Below are 26,361 nucleotides of genomic sequence, written 5' to 3' on the forward strand. Positions count from 1 at the left end.
GTCGGCCCCGGAGAAGCCGCGAAGGACCGCCTGGGAAGGAGGACTACGCCCCCCACAATGCACCGCGCCAGGAGCCGCTCACTTCCGGAGCGGGGCAGCGCTTATTCTGGCCGCTTCCCGGGGCACAGCGGTGGTCTCAGCAGAGCAGATTCTTCCCCGCATTCGGCTTCTCTCCGGCGGACGTATACAGTTGGAACTCTGTCGCCTGGATGGCTCCTCACAAGGACCCGGAATCCTGATTTGGTGCCACCGCACCAATGCGCAAGCGCCTTGGGCATAGGCCAGGGATACTATAATTCCCATGATTCCTCGCGTTGAGCTTGGCGACCGCGGCCTGGAGCGCCCCCTAAGGAAGAGGTCGGTCGCTGCTGACCACCAGTACTTGGGCGAGGTTGTGGTTCCTTACCAAATGTGGTTCCCCAACCCCGAGCGCTCCCGCCTCAGCCGTTCGCTACTGAGACGGAAAGTCACTATTAGGCGCCGGCTGTATGTCAAGGCATCAAGCAAGGAGTTGGGGACCTTGCGGGGAGCCAGACTGACCCGGCCTCTCCCTCCTGGGGCTCGATTATCATAGAGATGGGGGTGGGGTGGGGTCCGTCTTTTGTGTAATGGATGTGAATGCACGCGATTGGATGTCTAATAACAGAAATAAACGCTCCAAGGAAATGACCAGGACAGAAAAAAGGATGGGAGGAGGGGCGGGGAGACTCAGTTTCTGTTGGGTCAAGTAGAACTCGGAAGAAAAGACAACAGAAAGTTTAAGATAGGCCCTAAGGCCGGAAAGAGCTCGGCCCCCCCACTTAGAGAATCTGGAAGGGGCAGCAGAAACACCGAAAAATACTAAATTGGGCCAAGTGAAAGGTTGGAATTTTGTTCTGCAGGCAACTGGAAGCTATAGGAGGATTTTAAGCAGGAAGATAAACAAGATTTTTTATTGTAACAAGATACCTTCCCACTCCCTTGACTTCTATGCAGAAAATGTTTTAAAGGGCCAGAGTGGCTTTGGAAAACCTGGGAGGAGTCCATGCAGTCATCCAGGGTAATTACCTGCAAGCTAGCCTTCCTGTGCTAAGTTCCACCTTTATTTCCTTTCTTTCCCTCCCTTTCTCCTGTCTTCCCCTCCCCATTTTTCTCTCCTGATACAGACCACAGGAAAGAAATTTAAGCCTGGCGTATATGATTTGTAACTACTTGATATAAAAACAAAATAGGTCGGGCAGTTTAAAAGCTTACAAAGAGAAAAATAACACTCCAAGTTAACTCTTCCTTTCTCTTTTAGTTTGTTGTTCTTTGTTATAATTGGGATCCCTGCTTGAAATGTTTTCGAAAATACAGGAAAATGGAAAAAAAAGAACTATTTTTCTAGTCCCAGCATTCATATATTAACATTGCATTTCTCTTTACAACGAATGTGATCCTCAGTTATTTGTGTGGGTTTCACTGACCCATAACAGATGAAAGTCCCGTTCCTCCCCGGCCCACACAAGTCAATAGCTTGAACCCCTTCAAATCAAGAAATGGCTGATTTAGTGTGCACAACCCATGGTGAAAGATGTGCATTCATTTGGGTGAATCGTTTATACAAAGGTATAAACATAAATGCAAACTTTGTTAGATGTTTAAACTTTTAAATTCAGCAAAAGATCATTGTGTCTGCTATGTGTTTTCATTGTCATACTGTTTCTGATATGGTTCTCCTCTTACCTGTCTCAAGACTCATTTTTGCTCAAAAAATGTTGGTGAAAAGTCAAATTTATATAACACACAAACCATTGAAGATTATGTTCAGCTACAATTATTCCTCCGAGTACATAAAATTACCTCTAATCTACACTTAATCTTCTGCACTCAAACGTATTTGAAAACCATGCCTTTCTTCCCACCTTCATTACCTCCAATCTGCCCACCCTCTTATCTTGTCACCTCTGGAGAAGGGCAAGAACCTGATCACATGTCTCCCTGCTTCCAATCTTGCCTCCCTTACAATCTATTCACATGGCTGCCCAAGAAAACCTGATTACATCATATCCCTGCTTTTAAAGCTCTCCAGTGGCTTCCCGTTGCATTTAGAATAATGTCCAAACTTCTTCCCAGGGCCAGCAAGATCCCATGTGGTCTGACCCTTCCCAACCTGTCTCATTCTTCCCTCCCTCACCTCACATACATGTTGTTGTTGTTTTTAAACAAATTGTAAATATAAAGTTTAATCAATTATGTGAACACACAGAATAATACTATGTAAAGACTTAAACTCATGCCACAAACTTTTGAAATCATTTGTGTGTTTCCTCCATATTATTCAGTTCAAGGCTTTACTAAAAAGTAACTCCATTTAGGTGGTTGATATTGACTATGGAAATGTGCCTACAATGGGCTAGTAAATTAAGTCGGATAACACAAGAGGTCAGATAGAAATGACAAGGAATATTGATAATGCTTTTCCTCTGGAGTTCTTTATTTTAAGAAACAAGGATCTAATTTTTTCTTTACTCTGTTTTTTTATTTTTATTTATTTTTTATTTATTTCTCTCCCCTTCCCCACCCCCCCCAGTTGTCTGCTCTCTGTGTCCACTTGCTGTGTGTTCTTCTGTGTCCACTTGTGTCAGCGGCACCCGAAATCTGTATCTCATTTTCTTGAGTCATCTTGCTGCGTCAGCTCTCCGTGAGTGCGGCACCATTCCTGAGCAGGCTGCACTTTTTTTGCACTGGGCGGCTCACCTTACGGGCCACACTCCTTGCACAGCACTGCACACCGGCCAACTCATCACACAGGTCAGGAGACCCTGGGTTTGAACCTTGGATCTCCCATGTGGTAGGCCAGTGCCTTATCCGTTGGGCCAAATCTGCTTCCCTGCTCTGTTTCTTAATACAAGTGCAAATACACTTATGCCGGTCTTCAGTGTCTGATACTTTATACCTGACCTAGGGGCATTCTGACAAAAAGGAAAATTCCATGGGAGACTCGGAACCTAAATTCTAATTCAGTTGCCATGAAACTTCTTAGGTAGGCGGACTGTCGCTAGTAAAAACTATGGTAATGGATTCTCCAGCAAAAGCAGAACTTTCGAGAGTCAAAATTCATCTCAAAATTGCACGCTTTTGAAGAGCATAACATTGGCTTGCGACACAAACAGCCCACTTGTCTCAGGGCCCCTTGCCCCTGATCTCTTCTGATGGGTACAGACCGGACAGACAGTGTAGTCTTGTAAATGCAAGTATGACCAGGTCATATAAAGGATAAAATTATTTGTCCTGGCTCAAGTTTCTCTCCTCATCTTTGGCAAGGGAGATGGGAATGACAGGCTTTCTAATAATAGCAACTGCTATTTATTGATAGCCAGACTTGATATGTATCAGATCCTGAGTTAAGCTGTAACTCATTGAATTGCGTTAATTACAAGCACCATGATTAGGTGGGTATCATCCTCTTTTTACAGATGAGGAAACCATGGCTTCGACTTGTTGAAAACATTACACCCAGGTAAGGCTGCTTCCAAAACAGGAGCTGAGCTCTCAACCACCACGGTCGCCACAGCGCGCTGCCTATCGCCCCGATAGGGCGAGAACTACGATTCCCGTGGGGCTGTGCGGCAACATCGCGAGAGTTAGCTTAAATGCGGCGGGCGGGAACGCGGCGGCCGCGACCGCTGACGCGACGAGAGGGTTGATGACTGAGGTTATGGCGCACAGGGACACCCCCGACAGCGAGCCTACAACGCGGACGCTTTTGCGGCGCGTGCTGGACACAGCTGACCCGCGCACCCCGCGGCTACCCCGGAGTGCTCGGGCTGGGTATGTGCGGCCGCTTTTAATGCACACGGGCAGCTCCTGAGACTGGGGATGGTTTTCGGGGTGGAATCAAGCACAGGCCGTGCTTGGAGAGGAAAATTGAATCTTGGAGACCGGCTGAAGCCAGGGCTCTGGGAACTCAAACTGTCTCGTTTCCCCTAACTAGGGTCAGGTCACCAGTTTTTGCCCCATCTCTGGGGCTCCAGGCATCAAGGCCTCGGGACCACTGAGCCCAACTGTGCCCGCATCTTTGTGGGCCCCGCGTCGGGATAGGTGCTCAGAATCTGGTTCTCTTCCCTGTTCTCTAGGCTGTTTCCCCAAAAACCAGCCCTGGAGGGTGTCCGGGCATCTGACCTGAGTTTTTGCCTCCCAGGTGGTGCCCCACCTTTCCGTGAACATTCAGGTCTACTGTCTCTAGCTCCCAGGTGGAAAAGAAAGGGACGTTGAGGGCACAGCCTGAGCAGAAGCCGGGAGGCAGGAACTGGAATGATGCTTTGCTAGGGAGCTGGGGATTTTCTCTGGCTTGGTGGAAGTCTGAGTTGGTGAGGGTTGTGTTGAATGTATGGTGCAAAAGGTGGGGAACAGCATCTGTCAGACTGGGGTAGTGTAGTTCCTTAGTAGGCAATGGGAAGCCATTCATTATAGATTTCAGACCTGGTAGTGATGAGGTGGGAGCTTCGTTCTAGAAACATTTATGTTGCTCTGGAATCTAAGAGGGGTTGGACTGGAGAGATAAGGGCTGGGGTGAACCATGTGGAGGTTGTCGTATACTGACAAGTATTTAAAAGGTTTACAAATACTTAACTGTCTTTCTTGGGTTATTTTAATGTCTGGAATGGATACTTTTCCGGTTGTTCCTCTTGTTTGTGTGGCTCAATCCTTCTTATGCCTTATGATTTTGCCAAAGTTACTTCTGTGAAACCTTCCTCAGTCCCTCCCTGGCAGTCATATTCCCTCTTTCTTCCCATACTCCTACCCCTACCTTTCATCCACAGCCCTGTAGACATAAGGCTGGGAATAGGGGCTATGTGAAGGGCAGATGGTTTTTGGGCCCCTAGCCCTGAGAGTAAAGGACTTCGGTCAAGATCCCTGATGAAGGCGTGTCTCTGTATCCTCTAGCTCCCCCTCCCTACACAGTTCTCAGAGACGTAGGTCCTTACGCAGTGCCCAGAGAACCCTGCTTGAAACCCCTTCCTCCAGGAGGCTGAGCAGCCAAACAAAGACAACTGCTAGGCAGTGTTCCTATGGAGCCAATGTAAGTGTCCAGCCCACTGACTGCTACAGGGTCCTGACTGTCTTCAGGGTTCTGGGTTCTAAGGAATTTCAAGGTAAAGGAACAGACTTCTTGGTGTTTTGCTCGTAGGCTATTGGCAAATGGTCCCATGTTCAAGCAAGTAGGCATCTCGAGGAACAGACACCCCGGACCCTGCTGAAGAACATCCTGCTGACTGGTTAGTGTGCACTGGCCTTCTGGTCAGAGTTAGGCACCAGTTCTATACTATCTCTCATTCAGGGCAGCCTGCTTTGCCAGCCCCACCATCTCCTTGCTGTTTCTACAGCCCCAGAATCTTCTGTCGTGATGCCTGAGTCAGTGGTGAAGCCAGAACCAGCACCACAGTTGGTCCAGCCCTCCAGACAGGAAAGCAGTCGGGGCAGGTGCAAAGTGAACTCGCCCTGGTTGGGCTACTGGGCAGCTTTGGTCAGAGAGTATCTTAGGGGGCCCAAAAGCCAGAGTTGGCCTTCTGGGGCCAGTCTGAGATTAGCTGTGTCCTTATAGCCTGGAGCTGCAACTTCCTGAGCTTGAGCCCCCCATAACCCTGGCTCCAGGTCTACTGGCCCTTGGCAGGAGGAAGCAGAAGCTGAGACTGTCAGTCTTTCAGCAGGGAATGGACCAGGAGCTGGCTCTCTCCCAAGGTGAGGCTCTAGATAACCACCTATTGCCAACCTCCCCCCTCCTGTTTCCCGGAGAGGTTGGGAAGGCCTGAGGGAAGACAGTCACAGACCTGGATAACTTACCATGGTTTCTTTTTTTAATATCCTTTTGCCGGTCACTGACAGAGCCTCGTGGGAATGCTGATGCCTCTTCTCTCACCAGGTACTGTTGCCCTGTTCTGGGGGTTGGTGGAGGAGAGGCTTGGGGAAGGAGGTGCTGACTGGAATGGAATCTGGCCAGACATCTCCCTTCCAGTTTTAGTCTCCCAGCATGGTGGCTGTGTTCCAAGAAATGAGAGCACCAGGGCAGGTTGGGAATCCTCTGGGAAAACTAGGCCTGAGGCAGCTGACTATCCTTCATGCCTCTCTTCCTCCCACCAGCTCCCTCAACCTGACCTTTGCTACACCTCTTCAGCCGCAATCAGTGCAGAGGCCTGGCTTGGCCCGCAAACCTCCCTCCCGCCGACCTGTAGATGTGGGTGCCTTTTTGCAGGATTTGCAAGATACTTCGCTGGCCTTGGCTCCTCTAGGTGAAGTTGAGGTTTCCCTCTCCCAGACCGGTGGAGAAAGCCCCCCACCTCTCATTGACAGACATTAGATGCAGCTGAGTCCAGGATCTGCTCCCTCTCCATAGTGTCTTGAACAGGGAATGAGCCTGGCCAGGAGCCTGTGAGGAGTTTCTCCTTTCTTCCCATGAGGTGTTTCTTGCCTTGGTGGGGCCCAGCCTTGGTTCTTCAGTGCCTCCCAGCACCCCTATAGATTTGTGGACCTACTGAACTAAAGGCAGGAAAGGGGTGTGATACGGTGATTAGAGCTTGTTAGAAAGTGCTTGGTTTCAGATTCAGCTGGCGAGTTACAGCTGACCTAGAAGTCTGATTCTAGACAGTATTTGCCAAGGTAAGAGGAGGGTTCTGGTCAGAGGGAGCAGAGTGAGAAGTGGAGAATGGAGGCATGGGTGAACAGTTTGTGTAAGACAAGCTGTGGAGGCCTGGGAATATTACGCTAAGGAGTATGGTAAGGAAAGAGGACTGTGGGAGAGAGAAAAAGCTCAGAGTGACCCAGGCCTATGTGCTCCCTCTGAAGGCATCTTGGGAGCAGACTTACAGGGTTGGCTGTTAGGCCCTGGTGACTGGGTTGCAGCAGGTGAGCCTGGAATACACTGAGTGCCAGCTGGCCCTTAATCCCCAGGTGACAGCCACAGAACCCCTGTTGCTACACTACCAACAGACACTGTGTTGGAAGATACCCAGCCCTTCTCCCACCCCTTGGTTGGCCGCTCCCCCAGTGTGCACCACTCCCTGCCCTGCCCCTCTCACATAGGGGCTGCAGATGCTGAGAGAGCTGTTGGCCACAGGACACGAAGCAGTGGGCCTAAGCTGCAGAACAATAGTGAGTATGTAGGGCAGATAGCCTGGAACAAGATTGGCACTGATGCTTCTCTTCTCAGGTTATGGGTACTCCCAGGCCTCTGGCTGTGGATCCTTCCATCTAAAGCACAGATTCAGTGTTGGGTCAGGAGACTCCATACTTGTGCCCTCTCTGACCTTGCCTCTCTTTGTGGGCTGGGCTGGGTTTTGCTACTCCATCTTTAGCTTTAGAGCTACAGCCTTAGCCTTCTGCTTCTCCAGTCTGTATTCTCTCCCCTTCATTCAGGTCTTGGGAAACCAGCCCAACCTCTGGTAGAAAGGGCAGAGGAGGTCAATGCCCTTGATATGGGCTTCCCAAACATCAACAGTAGTGTCTCTGGAGAAGGTGGAGTAAAGCCCTTAGAGGACAGAGTTGGTGAGGAGGCAGAGGAAAGGATGGAAGAAGGCTTGAGTATAAGTGAAATGAAGGAGGCAACAGGAGTACAAAGGTCTGCCAAGGCAGAAGAGCACGAAGGGCACACAGAAGTTCAAGAAGCAGAGGGATCCCAGGGGGCTATTGAGGCCATGGAGCCAGAAGGATCTTCAGGGGATGAGGACACCTCTGGTGGGACAGGTAAAGGGCACATTGCAGGGATTGGGGTGAGTGGACAGCTGTGTATGGGCCCTGGCCTTGGAGAGGGGCTTGCCTGAGTTGTGTTTTGGGGCACTGTTGGGCTGATGTTAGGGGGCCAGGGAGACTCTGAAGGGTCCCTTTCCTGGCTGGTTAGAGTTAGGCGGAGCCCTTGAGGAACAGGACAAGGAGGGTGTGGGCCTGTGGGGCTGGGTGGGATGGTCAGGACTAAGCCCCCTGTAACCCTGCCTTTCCTCTACAGCAACCCCAGAACTGGCCTCCAACACCCCTGAATTTCTCCAGGCCAGACGACTTCATCAGTTTCTTGAGCCAACCCCACCACCCAGTGCTGCAGAGTAAGATCCCAGGACCCCATTCCTCGTGGGCCTCTTGGAAGGGGTCAGGCACTGACACTGGCATAAGGCACCCCATGCATCACAGGGTCACCCACTTCCCTTTCCCACAGATGTGATTTTCTGGCAGAACAGGTGGGTTGGTCTGCCTCTGAGGGCTTAGAGGAGACTAGGGAGGGTGGAAGTGCCCAGGTCAGTATATAGTCAGAGAAGGCTTCCTGGAGGAAGATTAGCAGGATTAAGACAGGTAGCAATGGGCTGTGGGGAGGAATATCTATGCCAAGGCCTGAGAGTCATGAGGCTGAGCAAGTATTGCTTCATGTGATGAGGCTAGACTGGGACACAAGGTCCATATTGTAGAGGACTGCAAGGCCATCTCTCCCTACTGCCCCTCAGTAAGTGACTGAAACTGTTGCTCTAAGCCAGCCAAGGAACCCACAGGCCCCAATCTCAGCAGGAGCCAGCAAGACTCATTCAAGGGCCTCTTCAAACAGCAGTTTTGACCATCTCTGTCTACTCCTGCCTCCAGCTTATGTTCAGAGCCTCTTGGGCCTCTGTCTGCCAGGCTTCCACCCAGGGCTCGAACTATTGGCCCGAGGCCCCATAAAGATCCCTACAAGGCTGGACTGAGCCACTATGTGAAACTTTTTAGCTTCTGTGCTAAAATGCCTATGGAGAAGAAGACTCTTGAGATGGTAGAGAAGTGGTGAGTCCTGGTCACAGGGTTGGGAAAGTTGCTCCTCAGATCCCAAACAGCCTATTCAATCTGCTCTACCCCAAACTTCTTTGCAGCATGGACAAGTACTTCCAGCATCTCTGCGATGACTTGGAGGTATTTGCTGCTCATGCTGGCCGCAAGACTGTAAAGCCAGAAGACTTAGAGCTGCTGATGCGAAGGTGAATGGGGGTTGCTGGGTGTGGTGGATCTGTCCCTTCCATGCATGGTGGAGGGATGGGAGTGCTGGTGCTGATTCTGTTTTATCCCTGTCCCTGTGTGCCACAGGCAAGGGCTGGTCACTGACCAAGTCTCACTGTATGTGCTTGTGGAACGCCACCTGCCCTTGGAGTACAGGCAGCTGCTTATCCCCTGTGCATTCAGTGGCAACTCTGTCTTCCCTGCTCGGTAGCGGCCAAGCCTCAGCCCCTGCCCTGTCCCCACCTGTACCCCCTTGATTGCACATACTCCTCCAGGCTTCCTCCACCACCCTCCAGCATCAATAAAGTGTCATAAATAGAGCGTGCTGTGTTTAGGTGCATGTCATGGGGCTAGCCAGACAGGGACTGACCTGACTCCCCTACTCCACAGTACAGTTAGGAGAACGGCATGGGTTCAGACAAATACAAACTTTATAGCAAGCCAGGGGCTAGCAGCCCTGGAATACTCAGGCTGTTCACAGCAGCTCTAGCTTGCAGGCTCCTGCTCTCGAGGCCCCATGCGCTTTATGTCAGATACCTGAAACTGTTCCAGCACAACCTGGAGCAATGTCACATTGCTTTCTTCTTTCTCGTCACCCTCCTCTGGCAGATCTGTCTCAGGGAGCTGGAAGGCCTGGCTCAGGTACATTCGCAGAGTCTGCCTGTCCAGGCTGGGGTCGATGTTCATCAGGGCCTCACGTAACCTGCCTAGGGTCACCTGCTGATGACTGTCCCCCAAAGAGAGAGAGAGATTGGTCTTGACCCTTCCACTGTATACCCACAGACTCCACGGTGCCCTCCTTTCCACTGGGCTTGAGGGAGCACAGGGAGACCCAGGGACTTGAGATGCTACCCTGTGGCCCAGCCTGTAGGACTTGCCTTTGGCTGAATGGGCCTGAGGGCCCCAGAGTCACTTACAGTTCCAGGTCCAGCTCCTGCTTTATCTCCTGCACATACAGCTCCTTCTCATTCAAGTACTGTTCCCACAGCTTTTGCACAAAGGGCTCACTCTGGCCCTCCTCGTTCTGGGAGAGGCCACAAGGCAGGGTGAGGACACATTGCCCAGGGGCCAGCTGAGACTAGTTCCTGGACCCCCTCACCTACCTCCATAAACAGTGAGTGGTAGTTGAATAGGTCTGCACTGCTTCTGCTTGGGTGCCAGCCCCCTGCCTCCATCAACTCCTGAATTTGCTCTTCCTTCTTGAGGGGAAAGGTACTCTTGAGGATGGTACTGTGAGAAGAAAGGAGGGCCAATAGGGGCCTGGTTCAGGCCTGTCCATCCACATTCCTGCACCCTCCACCACTAGTTTCCAAAAGGGCAGTGCTTTTAGAGGCCGTGGTCCTTCCTACCATGCTCCCCTTTTCTCTGCATACCTGGGTATGCAGTGGGTATTGGACAGGAATTTGGGGTGGCCTGGCTTGGCATCTCACCTGAACTGTTCCCTAGACAAGAGCCCCTCATTCTGACTGTCAGTGCTCATCATCTCCTTCAGCAGCTGTGCTATTGTCCACTTCTGGTTGATATACACTGTCTCACTCATCTACAGGGAAGGAAGCATTTGTTAATTTGCTTCCTGGAGTGTCAGGGGCAGAGTTGGGCTGTGTTGGGGACAAAGGTCCCTCTGTTTCTCTGAGGGCAGCAGGTGGGGGTCATGTCCAAACTCACCTTCCTCATCAAGACTGCATAGAACTGACTCATGACCTCGTTGGAACGGAAGAGCTTGATATTTTCAAAAATGGTGTAGGCCCAGGCCATGGCATCACTGGGCCCAAAGCGACGCTCCAGGAAATTGAAGAAGAAATCTGTAAAAGTCTCTTTCTGCAGGGTGGGGGGGGGGAGGGGGAGACTGGGTCAGTCTGCCCCAGAGCTGATTGGCCTTCCTGCTCCCTAGCACTTTGAAGGTACCCCCTGGAAGACTCTGGAGGCCAAGCTGGGCCAAGGTGGCTGTTGAGATCTGACCTGCTCCTCAGCGAGACGTTCCTTCCAGGCTTCCTTTAGGAGGTTTACCACCTCTTTCTTGGTTGGCTTCTTGTTCTCCACCATGCCATCGAACCGAAGAAAAGGGGGGACAGCTTCTCCATAGCCCTGGAAGGGACAGTCAGCTCATCTCTGGGCCCATCCCCAAGCAAAAAGCCCCCGATGGTTCCCCAGAATCTCTCCTCAGCAGCAAGGCCTGGCTATTGCCCCAAGCCTCCCTATCCCAAGAACTCCCCTACCAGACCAGGGAAGAAGTCTTTTTCTCGGAGCAGGCCCTCGCCAATCTCCTCCAGTAGCACATCCACTAGTTGGTCGCTGTTCTTGCCCTCAGCCAGCATTTGCCAGCGCTCTGGGCCCCCAGCCACCACATCTGCAGTTGGGGAGAGAAAGCTAGAGCCCAGACCATGTACTTTAACCTTCTCTGGGGCCCAATTGGCCATAGTTACCTTCACACTTGGTCCAGTCAGGCCGTGGTGTAGAGGTACGCTGGATCTCCTGCAGCTCAGCGTAGAACTGGTCCCGCTCTTTCAGTGTGCTCATGTGCAACTGCAGCAGAATCTCGTGCTCCTTACAGACCTCTTCGTAGTCGGCTCTCAGGCTTTCCAGCTGTGGGCAGGGTGATTGGTCCTAGATCCCCAACTGCTAACCTTGCCTTACCCTTCCTGGCCCTGCCTGCCATCTACCACCTGCTCCTGAAGATCCTTGTTGGTCTTCTCCTGCATCTCGAAGTCCCTCCTGGGCACCACATCTCCAAAGTTGGCCTTCATGGTGTTGAGCTCCATTTGTGTGCGGGTCAGGTCTTGCCGGGTCATCTTCAGAGCCAGTGTTAACTTCACAGGGTCCTCCCCCCAGACACCTGCCAGGGAGCCCACCAGCCCTCATTGCCCTGGCTCCAAAGCTGGTGGCCCAGGGCAGGGTTAGAGTGCCTCTTGGGTCATCCCAAGGTCCTCCTGCCCACCCTGGGTCTCGTCCACAGCACTACCACCCTGGGGCTTCAGGCTTGGGTAGAGAGGCCCAGGATGTGGGGTACCAGGTTTGTTCTGCATGCAGGGAGTCTAGGCTGCCTCAGCTGCCAGCAGTGTGCCTACTTATGATTCTTAGTTCTCAGATCCTGATGGAGACAGGACATTTCCCACCACAAATGGGTATGTAATAGGCAGATATTAGGAGAGTTGGATGAATGGGAGGTATATGATAGCCAGACTCCTCGCCAGTGCCTCTTACTTGGTAGAGAGAAACCCCCTCAGACTTACCTGGGGATTGGGCTAGTGACATGTCCTCCCGCTGATATCGTAGCTCATTCAGGTCTGCGATGAGGATCTTGCGGGCATCTCGCTCACTGAGGTAGTGAAGGTACTCCTCAGCCAAGTTCTTTCTCAGTTTGGCCACCTGTTGGGAAGGTGGCTGTGTGATAAAGGGCTGCTGCTAGACCTCTGTATGCAGCTAGTTACCACAGGGATAGGATGGGTGCTGGACGGCCCCATCAGGACCTAGGGATGGGAAAAGTGACGAAAGCAGGAGACTAGCCATTCCTGAGGATCCAGCAAAATACCAGTGCTTATTCCTGTGGAGAAAGACTGGTAACCAAGGAGAACTCTGCCGGCACTGGGGCCACACCAAGCCAGTTCCCAGAGTGTGGTCGTAGCAGGGTATCTTGGGGGAGGCAGCAGCTCAGTAGGTCACTCCAGGCAGAAGGGTGGAGGGAATTAGGGGATCACCTTCGTATTCAAGGCCTTCTGGTCACTCCTGGGGTTGGAATAGGCAGGAATCCAGGGAGTTGTTCACCTCACCCTTCCCCATTCACCTCGCTCTGCAGTGAGATCTTCTCCTCATTCTTTTTGTCAATGACTTTCAGCAAATTCATCTTCTCCATCTTGAGCAATGAGATTTCATATCTCTCCTCTGCCCTCATGGCCAGGATCCTCTCATTGCAGTCCTCGTTCACAGTGACAAGCTTGGCCTTCAGGGGCTCCAGAGCCCGAATCCTCTCCCTTTGGTGGGCTAAGCAGGGACAGGCAGAAGAGTCCCTTTGGGGCTATGGGGAACAGGCAGCCAGGAGATAAAGACCCTAAAGTCACAGGAAAGTGACTTGCAATTCCAAGGAATCTGTGCACACCTCATTCAAAGCCATGACCTCTGCTTAAGGCCTTTCTGCTATTATCCAACCCTTACCCCCATATTAGCTTTTAAACCAGAGGTAGAGTCAAATAAGGACCAGGGTTCACTCTCAATAGAAATGGTGCACTATTTCCTACAGATACTGTCTCCCGCCCATGCTTCCCAAAGATGAGAGGTAGTCAGGTGCCCTTGGGTACCCTGTCACAGAACAGTGAGAGCAAAGAGCTGAGCAGGGCTTGGTGAGGTCAACGTCCAGTTAGTAGTTGCTGCAGACCTGTGGAGCCCTAGAAGGTCAGGGTAGGATCCTTTCTACCCATTCCAGGCTGAACCTGGGTGGGAGAGTGGCTGTCTTACCCAGCATCACCTCATATGCATTCTTGATGGAGGACAGCAATGGCTTGTATGTTTTGAAGTCCTCTATGAAGAACTCAAAGATCTCTCTGTAAGGCTGGCAGGAAAAGGGAACCTGTCACCTCCCAGCCCAGAGTTGCCACCCTCAGTGGGGAGCTGAGTCTTTCTTTACTTGTCTTAGAAGTGTTCCAGCATGAGGCTACCAGAAACCCACATTCAAGTAAACACCATTGAGCTTTGGGGCAGCTCTGCACCTCTTAACTTTCTCTGAGACCTGGCAGACCACCCTTTCTTTGCCCTAGCCTTGAGCCCCCTCTCTAGCTCTCCAGGCAGCCAGCCTCTTGCGTTTCAAGCACTGGGCTAAAGTTGGCCTCTCACCTCCACCCCCTTCTACATCTTAGACCCCTGTGGGGGCAGAAGGGGATGAAAGAGTCTAGTCTGGCATTGTGACTACCAAGTAGAGGTGTGGTTTCCTGTCCCACTTGGACCCTTGGGAAGTTTCTGGAGGCAACGTTGCTTACTGGAATGAGCACAGACCTGGAATCAGACCTGAGTTTGAACATCAGCCCTATCATTTTGTAGCTATATGCCCTCAAGCTTTCTCTTTCTTGTTGGTACAGTAACTTCTGCTTATGTGGTCACATGTAAGGCCCCAGTACAGGGAGCTCAGTAAATGTTTCAGTCAGTACGGCAGTCAGATGTTAGGGATGCCCCATTGTTGTCCCTATTTGAGCAGTGAATTTTGGTGATTTCTTCCCTAACATTAATGAGAATCTAGGATGCATCTAGATTTCTCTATGTATCTAGCTGGCTTCTCAAGCTTGCATGACTTGTGTTTACCCAACTGCCATGATTCAGGCTCCACTCACAGATGTCTAATGACTCAACCTGGGGACATTGGGTCACAGAACTGAAGGTTTGGAGACAGCATCCCATTTGCTGGTAGGGAAATTGAAGGGAAATTGAATAGGTAGGGAAATTGAAGCCTCAGAGGTGTTTTGGTTCTATACCAGCAGCCTTGCCCTGCCCATTGATTTGGTCAGAGGACACGTTTCTTTCACTGAGGAGGAGAACCCAAAAGAGCCAGGAGATACTGGTGGGCATCGCCTCCTCCCACCCCTCACCCTGCCCTTCTCAGTTTATTCTGTGGCTCAGCTCTGACCTGCAGCCTCAGCTCTTGGGCAGAATCTGTACCCAGGTCGAGCAGGAGGAGCTCCCTGCGTAGGTAGTTCTCCAGCTGCTCCAGGTACCTTGGCTTGGCAAAACACATGGGCTCCTGCTGCCAGCTGCTGCAAGGAAGGATGGGCTGAGATGGGATGGGACAAGCACCCCATGGGGCCCTTGCACCCTTGGCCTGGGACAACACACATCCCTGCTCTGTCTCCCTGTCCGATGCCATGTCTGTACCAGGCCATTCACCATCAGGGTGTTCCCGACTTACCCTGCTTGCTTCTGGTAGTCATCTGAACAGGGCTTTCGGTTCTGCAGAATGGTCTGGCCACTGGCGTACATGGGCCATGGGGACAGGTGGCCACTGATGGAGAACTGAGTGGACTTTAGGAAGACATGGGGGGGGTTACCATGGTAACACTGTTCCCTACACTGATGCTCCCCATATCCCCCTCCATTCCTAATGTTTCTTACATCCCTCTAATGTGCTTCATAATTAAGACTTGGGCCTTAGTGTTAGACAGGAATTGAGTTAAATCCCAGCTCTCCTTTACTAGCTCGTGATCACGGGCTTAACTTTTCTGGGCCTCAGGCTCCTCATCTGTAAAATGGGATAATGGTAATCCCCACCTCACTGTATTGATGCAAGGATACAAAGAAAAAGCACAGAGGGCAGTTTACACAGACTCAGGTACCTGCCAGGAACTCAGTAAATCCAAATTATTGTTATTATTCTCCCTCTTTTTTTTTTTAAGATTTATTTATTTCTCCCCACCCCCTCATTGTTTGTATTTGCTGTGTCTGTTGTGTGCTCGTCTTCCTAGTTACTTGAGCCACCTCTACTCTCCACTTTGTTGTGTCTCTCATTGTGTTTTCCTCCATGTCTCTTGTTGCGTCATCTAGTTGCATCATCTTTTTGTGTCAGCTTGCTGCACCAGCCCATCACCTTGCCACATCAGTTTACTGTCTTGCTCATCTTCTTTAGGAAGCACTGGAACCAAACCTAGGACCTCCTGTGTAGTAGGCAGGAGCTCAATCACTTGAGCCATTTCCACTTCCCTCTTTTTTTTTATTATAAAGACCACCTCACTTACTCTTTTTTTTTTTTTTAAGATTTATTTATTTATTTTATTTCCCCCCCCCTCCCCTGGTTGTCTGTTCTTGGTGTCTATTTGCTGTGTCTTGTTTCTTTGTCCGCTTCTGTTGTCGTCAGCAGCACGGGAAGTGTGGGCAGCGCCATTCCTGGGCAGGCTGCTCTTTCCTTTCACGCTGGGCGGCACTCCTCATGGGCACACTCCTTGCGCGTGGGGCTCCCCCACGCGGGGGACACCCTTGCGTGGCACGGCACTCCTTGTGCGCATCAGCGCTGCGCATGGCCAGCTCCACACAGGTCAAGGAGGCCCGGGGTTTGAACCGCAGACCTCCCATGTGGTAGACGGACTCCCTAACCACTGGACCAAAGTCCGTCTCCCACTTATTCTTGTTTTTATTTTTTTTCCTATGTTTTTTTCCACTTGTTCTTGTTTATACACAATTTATTTTTAAATGTGGTAAAGTATACACAATGTAAAAATCATTTTAACCATTTTAAGTGGACAAGTCTTTATATTGAGTACATTGACAATACTGTATAACTTTCACTACTATTTCCAGACTGTTTTCATCATTCCAAACTAAAACCAAAACTCATTCAGCAATAATTCTTCATTCCCTTCTCTTCCCACTCCTAATAACCACTATTCTGCTTTCTGTCTCCATGTAATTTGCTTATTCTAAGTATTCATATGAAAGAAATCATACAATATTTATCCTTTTGTGTCTGGCTTATTTCATTAAACATGATGTCTTCAAGGTTCATTCATGTTGTAGCATGTATCAGACCTTCATTCTTTTTTATGGTTGAATAATTTTCCATGGTATGCATATACCACATTTAACCTATCCAGTCATCTGTTGATGGATACTTGGATTGCTTCCATCTTTCAGCAAGAGTAAATAATCCTGCAGTGACCATTGGTATACAAATATCTGAGTGTTTGCTTTCAATTCTTTTGGTTATATACTTAGGAGTGGCATAATGGCTAATGATGATCAGCATCTTTTCATATACTTATGGGCCATTTTTGAATATCTTCTTTGCAGAAAAGTCTATTCAAACCTTTGACCCAGTTTTTTTTTCACATCTCAAAGAAGGTTTCCCTTATTTTACTGGGCTTTTTAAAGAGAACATATTTTTTTTAATTTTAATTTTTATTTTTTATTAAAATTATTTATTTATTTTTAAAAATTACATTAAAAAAATATGAGGTCCCAATCAACCCCACCGCCCCCACCCCCCACTCCCCCCACAGCAACACTCCCATCATCATGACACATCCATAAAGAGAACATATTTTCACATATTTTAATGTTCACTCATTCAACAATAATTATTTGAGTGGCTCTAGGCCTGAGAGATACAGCAGCAAACAAAACAAAACAAGTGAAAATCCCTATCTCGGAGAGCTTACATTCTAAGGTGAGGAGATAGACAATTTGTAAGACATGATTAAAACATTTAGAATATCTGATGGCAACCAGTGCTTTTAAGAAAAATAAGGGGGAAGCGGATGTGGCTCAAGTTGTAGAGCTTCCGCCTACCATATGGGAGGATCTGGGTTCAATCCCTGGGGCCTCCTGGTGAAAAAAGAAGAGAAAATATGCCTGCATGGCAAGCCACTGTCTGCACGAGTACCTGCGTGGTGATCCAGTGCCCATGTGAGTGCCCGTGTGGTGAGCCAGTGCCTGCACAAGTGAGTCATGCAGTAAGGTGATGACGTATCAAAAAAGACGAGAGGTGGTGGATTTGGCCCAGTGGTTAGGGTGTCTGTCTATCCCATGGGAGGTCCGCAGTTCAAACCCCGGGCCTCCTTGACCCGTGTGGAGCTGGCCCATGTGCAGCGCTGATGCGCGCAAGGAGTGCCCTGCCACGCAGGGGTGTCCCCTGTGTAGGGGAGCCCCATGTGCAAGGAGTGTGCCCCGTAAGGAGAGCCGCCCAACGTGAAAGAAAGTGCAGCCTGCCCGGAGAGTTGACACAAGATGGCGTAACAAAAAGAAACACAGATTCCCGTGCTGCTGACAACAACAGAAGCGGACAAAGAAGACACAGCAAATAGACACAGACAACAGACAAATAGACACAGAGAACAGACAACCGGGGCGGGGGGGGGGGGGGGGGGGTGGGGCGGGAGGGGAGAGAAATAAATAAGTCTTAAAAAAAAGGAATATTGCTAAAAAAAAAAGTTGAAATTAAAAAACAAACAAAACAAAAAGCACAAAAAAGACAAGAGGAGAGTCAAGGTGAAGTGCAACAGAAACCAGGAACTGAGGTGGCCCAATTGACAGGGAAACTCTCTTCACATCAGAGGTCTCCAGGACTGAATCCTGGTGAATCCCAGAGGAGAGAAAATGAGAAGACAACAGAGATAGCAAAAACAGCATGGCCAGAGGAGGGGAAGGGGGAAAAATAAATAAAATAAATCTTACGAAAAACAAGGGAAGAAAGATGGGAATACGTATGTGTTGATGGGTGAGTCATGATTTTAAGTAGATGGCCTTGACCCATTTTCAAATTAAATTGACTTTTTGTTGTTGAATTGTAGTTCTTAATATATTCTGAATATTAAATTTTTATCAGATATATGGTTTCCAAATATTTTATCCCATTCTGTTGTCTTTTCACTTTCTTGATGATGTCCTTTGATGCATATATTTTTTTATTTTGATGAAATCCATGTTATCTATATTTTGTTTTGTTTTCATGCTTTTGGTGTAAAGTCTAAAAATCCATGTGCCTATTACAAGGTCCTGAAGATATTTCCCTATGTTTTCTTGGAAGGGTTTTACAGTATTAGCTTTTATATTTAAGACATTGATCCATTTTGAATTAATTTTTGTAGATGGTGTAGATATTTGTAGATGGCGAGGAGGAATCTATCTTCATTCTTTTGCATGTGGATTTCCAGTTGTCCCAGCACCATTTGTTGAAGAGACTGTTTTTTTCTCAGTGAATGAACTTGGTACCCTTCTTGAAAATCAACTATGCCATAGATGTGTGGATTTTTCTGTGGACTTTCAATTCTATTCTATCGGTCTATATTTCTCTCCTTATCCCAGTACCACATTGATTTAATTACTGTAGGTTTGTTTGTAGTAGGCTTTGAAATCAGGAAGTGTGAGTCCAACTTTGTTCTTTTTTTTTAAAGATTTATTTATTTCCCCTTTCCCTCCTCCCCCCCTACTGGTTTTGCTAGTCTCTGTTGTCTTCTCTTCTCATTTTCTCTCCGCTGGGATTCACTGGATTCGATCCTGGAGACCTCTGATGTTGAGAGAGGTTCCCTGTCAATTGTGCCACCTCAGTTCCTGGTTTCTGCTGCACTTCACCTTGACTCTCTCCTTGTCTCTCGTTGTGTCATCATCTTGCTTCATGACTCACTTGCGTGGGCATTAGCACAGGTACTGGCTCGTCATATGGGCACTGGCTCACTGTGCAGGCACTTGTGCTTACCACGTGGGCACTCTCATGGGCACTGGCTTGCCACTTGGGCACGCTTTCTCTTCTTTTTCACCAGGAGGCCCCAGGGATTAAACTCAGGTCCTCCCATATGGTAGGCGGAAGCTCTATCACTTGAGCCAAATTTGCTTCCCAACTTTGTTCTTCTTTTTTTTTCTTCAAGAATGTTTTGGCTATTCAGGGCCCCTTGCAGTTCCATATGAATATGAGGGTCAGCTTTTCCATTTCTGAAAAAAAAAAAAGCCTGCTGGAATGCTGATAGGGATTGAATTTATAGATGGCTTTAGGCAGTATTGATATCTTAATAATAAGTCTTCCAATCCATGAAACATGGGGTGTCTTTCCATTTATTTAGATCTTTAATTTCTTTTAGTCATAGTCAGAACTCATGGGAATAACAGAACGGTCCCAGCCCTAACTCCCATGGCACAGTCTAGCTAAGAAGACAGAGATAGAGGAGGGCAGGCCCAGCCTCAAGTCTGGACTGACACAATGACAGGATTGCAGAGATGCAATAGATGTTTTGTCTCAATCTTGGGATCATTCTTTCTTTCTCTAAGTATTACAGGAGGTACAGAGTATGCCTTATCTAGGTCCTGAGGAAGACTCCAGTCTTTTCAGGGGCACTCTGGGTTGACTTATCTCCATACCCCTAGAATTGTTGACATCATATGTCACACCCTTCATACTCTTGAGTAGCATTCAGCAAATATTGTGGAATAAATATATGAGGGAGGGAGTACAATAATATAGCATGGATGAAATGCATGATAAAAATGAAAATATTACTCACTGGGGTTATAGTTTGTACATGCTTTTCTCTGCCCTACTGTGAATACTCACCCTTAAGATCTCAGGGTCTTCTAACATGTCTTACCAGGCTGGACCCCTGTACCTCCCCGTCACCATACCTAGCTTGTGTCATGGTAGTTCCATGGTTAAAGCCCATCTTCTCTCATTGTCAGAGACTATGTCTGTATCCCTCCATGCCTGGCACATTAATAGGAGTCAATAAATATTTGTCAAATAATTGAAAAGATAATGCAAAAGAGAGAGAGAGAGAATGATGAAACAGAATTGTAAAAGGCCCTCCTAAAAGAATAAGTTTCATCAAGCAAAGAAAGGTAAAGAACACAACGAGGATGGGAGTGATAGAATTGATCATTTTAGATGAAGAGATTTATAACATATTAAATGGAAATAAAGAACAATCTTTTTAACATACACAAAAACCAAATCATACTAAAAGTCACAGTTAAGATCTTAACGTGCTTTCAAACCAGAAAGTATATATACCTTACTTTTATTCATATAATGTAATGAAGACAGGAACTGATAATATATATATATACCTCTAAAATAGTCATTTAGAAATTTTAAAATAAATTTATATTTTATTCTGACCCACTTATTTCTTAAAATACAACATGTTTCTAAATAATGTTAAATTTTCATGTTCAAAATGTTTGGTAAATAAGGCTTTAATACCCAATAAGGTTCAATATACATAATATATAAAGAAATCCTACAACTTAACAACAAATAACAAAAATACAAAACCTAAGCAGAGAAGTGGCTGTGGCTCAAACGACTGGGCTCCCATCTACCACATGGGATGTCTCAGGTTCAGTTCCTGGGGCGTCCTGGTGAAGATGAGCTGGCCCGCACAGAGCTGGCCTGCGCAGAGAGCTAGACTGTGTGGTGAGTTGACACAAGAAGATGATATAACAAAAAAGAGACACAGAGGAAAGACAATGAGAGATGTAAAAAAAGGGAAAAAAAACAGGGAGCTGAGGTGGCGCAAGAGACTGAGCACTTCTCTCCCACTCTGGAAGGTCCTAGGATCAGTTCCTGGTGCGCCTAGAGAGAAGACAAGCAGACACAGAAGAACACACAGTGAATGGACACAGAGAGCAGGCAGAGTGTAAAACAAAGAAGCAGGGGAGAAATGAATAAATCTTAAAAAAAAAAAAAAAGACAAGCAGACATAGAAGAACACGCAGCAAATGGACAGAGAGCAGACAGGAAGTGCAAGCGGCGAGAGGGAGAATAAATAAGTTTTAAAGTAAGTTTCTCATCTATTAAAAAACAATCCCAAGCAAAAAATGGGCAAAAGAGTTGAAATCCCACTTCCATGTATATACCCCAAAGAACTGAAAGCAGGAACTTGAACAGATATTTGCACACCAGTGATCATAGTGGCATTATTCACAATTGCCAAAAGATGGAAGGAACCCAAGTGTCCATCGATGGATGAATGGATGAACAAAATGTGGTAGATACACACAATAGAATATTATTCAGCCATGGAAAGGAATGAAGTTCTGATACATGCAACAACATAGATGAACTATGATATCAATAAGCCAGACACAAAAGGACATATATTGTTTGATCTCACTGATATAAAATAATTAGAATAAGCAAATTCATAGAGCAAAAAAATGGAATATATGCTAGTTGGTTGGGGTTGCAGTAGGGATTGGGGACTTAATACATAAATTGTACACAGTTTCTATTCGGGATGATGGAAAAGTTTTGGTAATGTATGGTGGGAATGGTAGCCCAACATTGTGAAAGTAATTAACTGCACAAAAATATGTCTGAATGTGGTTAAAGGGAAATTTTAGGTTACTAGAATTAAAAATTTAAAAATATATATCCATAAAAGACAAAAAATAAATACATCTATAGCGCTAGATGACACAAAACAGTGAACTCTACAGTAAACCATGGAGTATAGTTAATAGTACAACAATAAAAATCTTTTATCAATTGCAGCAAATGCACCACACTAATGCAAGGTGTAGGATACCATATGGGAACTCTATTTTATGCATGATTTTTCTGTAGATCTACAACTTCATAAAAAGGAGGGAAAGGAAAGAAAGAAGGAAGGAAGGAAGGAAAATGTTTTCCACATGTCCAGAGAAACTCTTATAAGGGCTTAAAATACTTTTGTTATTGAGTAGGACAATCTTAAGGAACTGCACCTCTAGTCACTTGAAAACTATCAATCAAAAAGAAAGCAAGAAAATAAAAGGAAATAAGTAGAAATAGGCAAGTTGGAAAAATCAAAGACATCAAACTGTTAAAAGTCAAGTTAGAAAATTTTTTTTGTTTTGAAGACTATCGAAGTTGATGTGATTTTTATATAACTGCGAAGTAATCAGGGAAGACTCCGGAAATTGTCAAAAAAACCCTAACCCTGATGAATTAATAATAAGTTTTTCAGACTTTCAAAAGGCCAATCCTGGTGTTCTGTCTGTGGGTCCTGCCGGAAGGAAACGCGAACCATGGTCGCCCTAATTTCTGTGGCGGAGGGGAGTGTTAATGGAGAAGGGCGGCCGCTTTGGGCCTAGTATTAACAGCTGGAGAAGGCCTCCGCCCTCGGGCGGCGAAAGAGCAGTGTAACCGCGCTCTCTCTGCTCTCTGTTTCCCCCTACAGGTTAAAATGAGAAAGGCGGCCCAGGGAGAACGGTGAGTGAGAATAGCGCCCCCTGGGGGTTGAGGCCGGCCCTGCCACTGGTGTGCAGAAAAAAGAGGCTTAAGGGCAGGGTCCCAAGTTCGCGGGGTAGGAGGCAGCAGGGTGGGGACTGAGAGGGTCAGCATTCGCACCAAGTCATCAGGTCTTGTGGGGCCATGGCAGCACTTGGTCTCCGAGAAGAGCCCCATTGCCCTTCTTGGAGTTGGGGTCCTCCTGTTGGGAGTCCCCGGACTAGCAAACTGCCCTATGTATTCCCAAATTCCACACAGGACACTCACACAAGGAAAACGACCACACATCTATGGTGCTCCACTGTGAGCTGGAATTGTAAGTTTGTTCAAATACATGTACATATTTGTCTGTGAGATTTGGGCAATGGGTGCTCGCATGACTAGTATATGCTTCCCTCCCTCCAGAGCCTGGTGGACCTCTATGAGCCATAATCCTCCGACCCAGGAGAGGTAGCTCTGGTAGGCATGTTTCAGGAGGGTGGTGCATTTGGGCTGCAGAGGAGGAGGTCTGGGGTTCTAACAGAACATAAGGGGTTCTAACAGGATATCACCACTCACCAGTGTCTTTCGTTTCTGAGAAATCTTGCGTTTCTGGGTGCTCTTGGCTTCTGGGACAAGAGAGTCACTTATGATCTCTCCTGAAGACCAGGGGTGTGCTCTGCACAGAGATGGGGAAGGTTGTGGTGGGTTACAGGAGCCCTGAGTGGGTGGACCTCCTCCCCTTGGATGCACAGGACATAGCCTCTTCTCCCAGAAGCAGGCTCTGGGTCTTGTCAGTGCACCAATCAAGCTCTTGGTCCTGGGTGCAAACCATTTTCCTGCCTTCCCAGAAACCTTCTCAGTGCCAGAGTCTCATCAACTTCCAAGCAGCAGGACACCCTCACTAGAAGCCCACAGAACCCTGCAGGCCTACACTTCTGTTCAGTGTTTAGCTGTGGGTGCAATGACCATTTAATGTACACGACTTGGCATACTCCGGAGGGGGCCATAGATAGGTGCTCTAAGGTCAGAAGCACAGGGCTTGGGGTCCAAGAGCCAGGTTCAAGTCTGGATTCTTTACTACTGACTGATAAGGCCTGGGGGCTGACATCTGTGGTCCCAACAGGATCCCCTTGGCACCCATTTAATTTCACTCAACCTGTTTCCTTACAAAAAATGGAGACAATTCTTGCTCTGCCCATCTCACAGAGTTCTTGTGAAGTTTAAATTCACAATGTGAAAATCCATTTTAGTGGGTCTTGACATGTTCTACATTTCTAAGGCTCTTGCCTGTCCATCAATTCTGGCTTTGCTCTAACGGTAGACGGAGCATGACACCCATACTACACCACTTAGGGAAACAGGAATCCTGGCATAGTGTGGGTGATCCCTAAATACTGGTGAATGAAGACTATGGGCAGGAATGAGTGATGTTTTATACTGCCACCAAATTCAACCTCAGTGATTACATTGTCCTTCCTTCTTGAAACAGATGGGGATTTTCTTTCTGAGTTTGTTTCAAATCACTTTCAAACATGACTGCAGTTTCCTAAATCACTCCTGTACTGGGTAACAACACTCTCTCCAGCTTGCTGCCTGGTTCTTGTAGACTCATTGCAGTTTTGGATAAAATCATAAAAATGGTCTTTAACTCCTTGTTCTAGAGGACATTTGCAGGCTCTCTCTGTCAAAATATCAGACCCTGAAGGATTAGAATTTAGGTGAGATCAGGTATGCTTTGGTTATGAATAGGAGGCCAAACTACATCCATTCAACACTTACTAAGTGCCAATTATATGCAAGAGCCCTGATGAGAGCTTCACATTTTCTACCAAAATGTACTCAACCTTGTGATGTAGACTGTATCATCTCCGTGTTTCAGGTATAGAAGCTGAGGTCTGGTACTTTAAGAGCTTAAAATGCCAAAACTATAAATGCACTTGGCCCAATTTTGTTCTAATCCATATTCTCTGTGGCCTTTCTGGCCAATGGGACTTGTTATATTTCCAGAGCCCAGAGGATGCATCCCTGAATCCAAGCAGGAGCTACCTATGTGATCTGGGATGTGCCTGGGCTGCTTAGCCAGCACACATACATGCCATCTTTATCATTAAGCGGTGAGGGAAGAGGCAATTTATCTCCATGGCTAAGAGTTCAGGTTCTAGAGTTTGATAGAACTGGGTTCAAATCCTAGCTCCATCACTTATAAGCACGTGCAAAACACATGATCTCTCCAGGCTTCTACTTCATACAGTTGTTGTGAGGGTTGAATGCGGTAAAGAAAGCTCTTAACACATAAAACATGCTCGCTATAAGCTGGCTGTTACCACTAGTGATAAATTGCGTCTGCTCCTTTGCTAGAACATAATGTCCTTACTGGGCTGACAAGTCAGCCCGGATTCTATTTCTGCACTACAGCTCCTGTGCGGCTGGAGCCCCAGGCCGCTGGACAGAAGCCAGCAGGAGGTCCGAGGTCTGAACCAGGTGCCTCTTCCCTCTTCAGAAACACTCAAGCCCTCTTTCCGCCCTTGGGCTCGGCCAGCGCCTACCTCGGTAAGGGGGTGAAGCTGGAGCGCTGCGACGGCGGGGAGGCCATGACCCTCGGGCCGCGGAGCAGCCGGCACCCGGGGACTCAGAAGCAGCGGTAGTGTACAGCTGGTCTCCATGGCGACCAGGCCGCTGCGGCTAAGTGGTGAGGGCGGGGTCAGGGCTTTGCCACGCCCCCGAGCCCAACGCTCGCAGGCTGGAAGGCCGCGAAGCAAAGGTGCGCTCGGGCCTGGGAGCGGGGTTCCCTCAGAATCAGTTCCTGCAGCGGACTTGACCCTAGGGACCCGAAATGAGGCAGGGGGATAAACGGCGGCCAGGTCGGCAGGAGGTGAACTGAGCGGCCGAAGGCGCTTTGCCAGCGGATATTGTAGTTTTCAGCGTCCAGAAGTCTCGGTTAGGTAGGCTAATGGTTGAGCAAGTATGGACTACATTTCCCAAAGTTCACTAGTAGTGCGAGTTGGGCCACCCCTGGAGACCTCTGCATTGTGGGACATGGAGTACAAAATGCGGCGAGGCGCGGCTGCGTCCAAAGAGAGGTGCGGACTCGGACTCAGTTTCCCTGCGGTCCCGGCAGGCTCGTCGGCCATTGGCTGAGCGGGGCGGATCTGGTCCGGCTCCTCCCCGCCCCCAGTGACACAATAGCAGCTCCCTCCAAGATGGCGGCGGCGGCGGCGGACCCGGGAGCTGGGAGCCCGCAGGCTGGAGATGCCTCCGGCGGGAGCACGGGGGGCGGGCTGCGGTGTCCGGGGGAGCAGGAGCTGAGCCGGCGCCTGCAGCGCCTGTACCCCGCGGTCAATCAGCACGAGACCCCGCTGCCGCGCTCCTGGAGCCCCAAGGACAAGTATAACTACATCGGCCTCTCCCAGGGCAACCTCCGCGTCCACTACAAAGGTATCGGCCGGTCTCACCGCGATGGGGAAAGACCCGAGCATCTGCGGGTCGGTTGTGCTCCTCGATCCCTGCTCCGCGAAGTACCTTTCCTGGCTCTAGTGCTCCGGGGTAGGCCTTAGCCCTGCGGGGTGTCCAGGGTGGTTGAGCTGACCAGGCCGACGGCTGACTAGCTGCTGTGCTCTTCCTTGAGAAACCCAAGGTCTAGGGAAGTGCAACAGGTGTCCAGACCCAGTGCTGGGCTGGAATTTACACCCGATGGTTTCCTTGCCCGTCCTGGGCCGGCTCCAACTCCAGCTGGGCCCTTCACCATC

General features: G+C 48.6%; 3 protein-coding genes across 9 annotated transcripts in view; 2 read left to right on the top strand and 1 right to left on the bottom strand.

Annotated features, from left to right (window-relative positions):
* The window catches only part of CENPT (centromere protein T), a 23,102-nt gene extending 13,815 nt beyond the window's left edge, over nt 1–9,287 (top strand). Inside the window, exons 1-15 of one of the 5 annotated variants that reach the window (XM_058279834.2) lie at nt 86–357; nt 882–1,039; nt 3,438–3,481; nt 4,909–5,044; nt 5,153–5,240; nt 5,349–5,445; nt 5,567–5,703; nt 5,848–5,884; nt 6,103–6,251; nt 6,910–7,110; nt 7,375–7,701; nt 7,961–8,054; nt 8,581–8,757; nt 8,844–8,948; nt 9,055–9,287. In XM_058279834.2, the coding sequence (XP_058135817.1) occupies nt 1,025–1,039; nt 3,438–3,481; nt 4,909–5,044; nt 5,153–5,240; nt 5,349–5,445; nt 5,567–5,703; nt 5,848–5,884; nt 6,103–6,251; nt 6,910–7,110; nt 7,375–7,701; nt 7,961–8,054; nt 8,581–8,757; nt 8,844–8,948; nt 9,055–9,178 (1,731 nt within the window). In that variant the 5' untranslated portion in view covers nt 86–357; nt 882–1,024 and the 3' untranslated portion in view covers nt 9,179–9,287. Of the gene's footprint in view, nt 1–85; nt 358–765; nt 1,040–3,437; nt 3,482–3,627; nt 3,793–4,908; nt 5,045–5,152; nt 5,241–5,348; nt 5,446–5,566; nt 5,704–5,847; nt 5,885–6,102; nt 6,252–6,909; nt 7,111–7,374; nt 7,702–7,960; nt 8,055–8,580; nt 8,758–8,843; nt 8,949–9,054 lie in introns of those variants that run through there. The other 4 variants (XM_023589153.3, XM_058279836.1, XM_004459659.4 and 1 more) reach the window with 4 other exon arrangements.
* A 93-nt stretch (nt 9,288–9,380) lies between these two features.
* TSNAXIP1 (translin associated factor X interacting protein 1) lies at nt 9,381–25,282 on the bottom strand. Of its 2 annotated transcripts, none has more exons than XM_058279833.1 (16): nt 25,162–25,282; nt 23,192–23,291; nt 14,855–14,967; nt 14,576–14,699; nt 13,417–13,510; nt 12,749–12,945; nt 12,198–12,333; nt 11,631–11,800; nt 11,391–11,550; nt 11,184–11,314; nt 10,927–11,052; nt 10,633–10,785; nt 10,398–10,507; nt 10,071–10,197; nt 9,885–9,991; nt 9,381–9,694 (listed from the first exon to the last, which is right to left on the bottom strand). In XM_058279833.1, exons 1-16 carry the CDS (start codon nt 25,206–25,208, stop codon nt 9,454–9,456), a joined length of 2,136 nt encoding a protein of 711 aa, XP_058135816.1. In that variant the 5' UTR covers nt 25,209–25,282; the 3' UTR covers nt 9,381–9,453. The 2 variants fall into 2 exon arrangements, with proteins under 2 accessions (XP_058135816.1, XP_058135815.1); XM_058279832.1 differs by having other exon boundaries at nt 14,576–14,702.
* Nucleotides 25,011–26,361, top strand: part of RANBP10 (RAN binding protein 10) — a 91,448-nt gene continuing 90,097 nt past the window's right edge. For both annotated transcript variants that reach the window (XM_004459665.4, XM_004459666.4), the window contains exon 1: nt 25,011–26,050. In XM_004459665.4, the coding sequence (XP_004459722.1) occupies nt 25,816–26,050 (235 nt within the window). In that variant the 5' untranslated portion in view covers nt 25,011–25,815. The remainder of the gene's footprint in view (nt 26,051–26,361) is intronic.

Source organism: Dasypus novemcinctus, chromosome 18 (assembly GCF_030445035.2).
Source record: "Dasypus novemcinctus isolate mDasNov1 chromosome 18, mDasNov1.1.hap2, whole genome shotgun sequence".
In the NCBI taxonomy this organism is placed as follows: domain Eukaryota; kingdom Metazoa; phylum Chordata; class Mammalia; order Cingulata; family Dasypodidae; genus Dasypus; species Dasypus novemcinctus.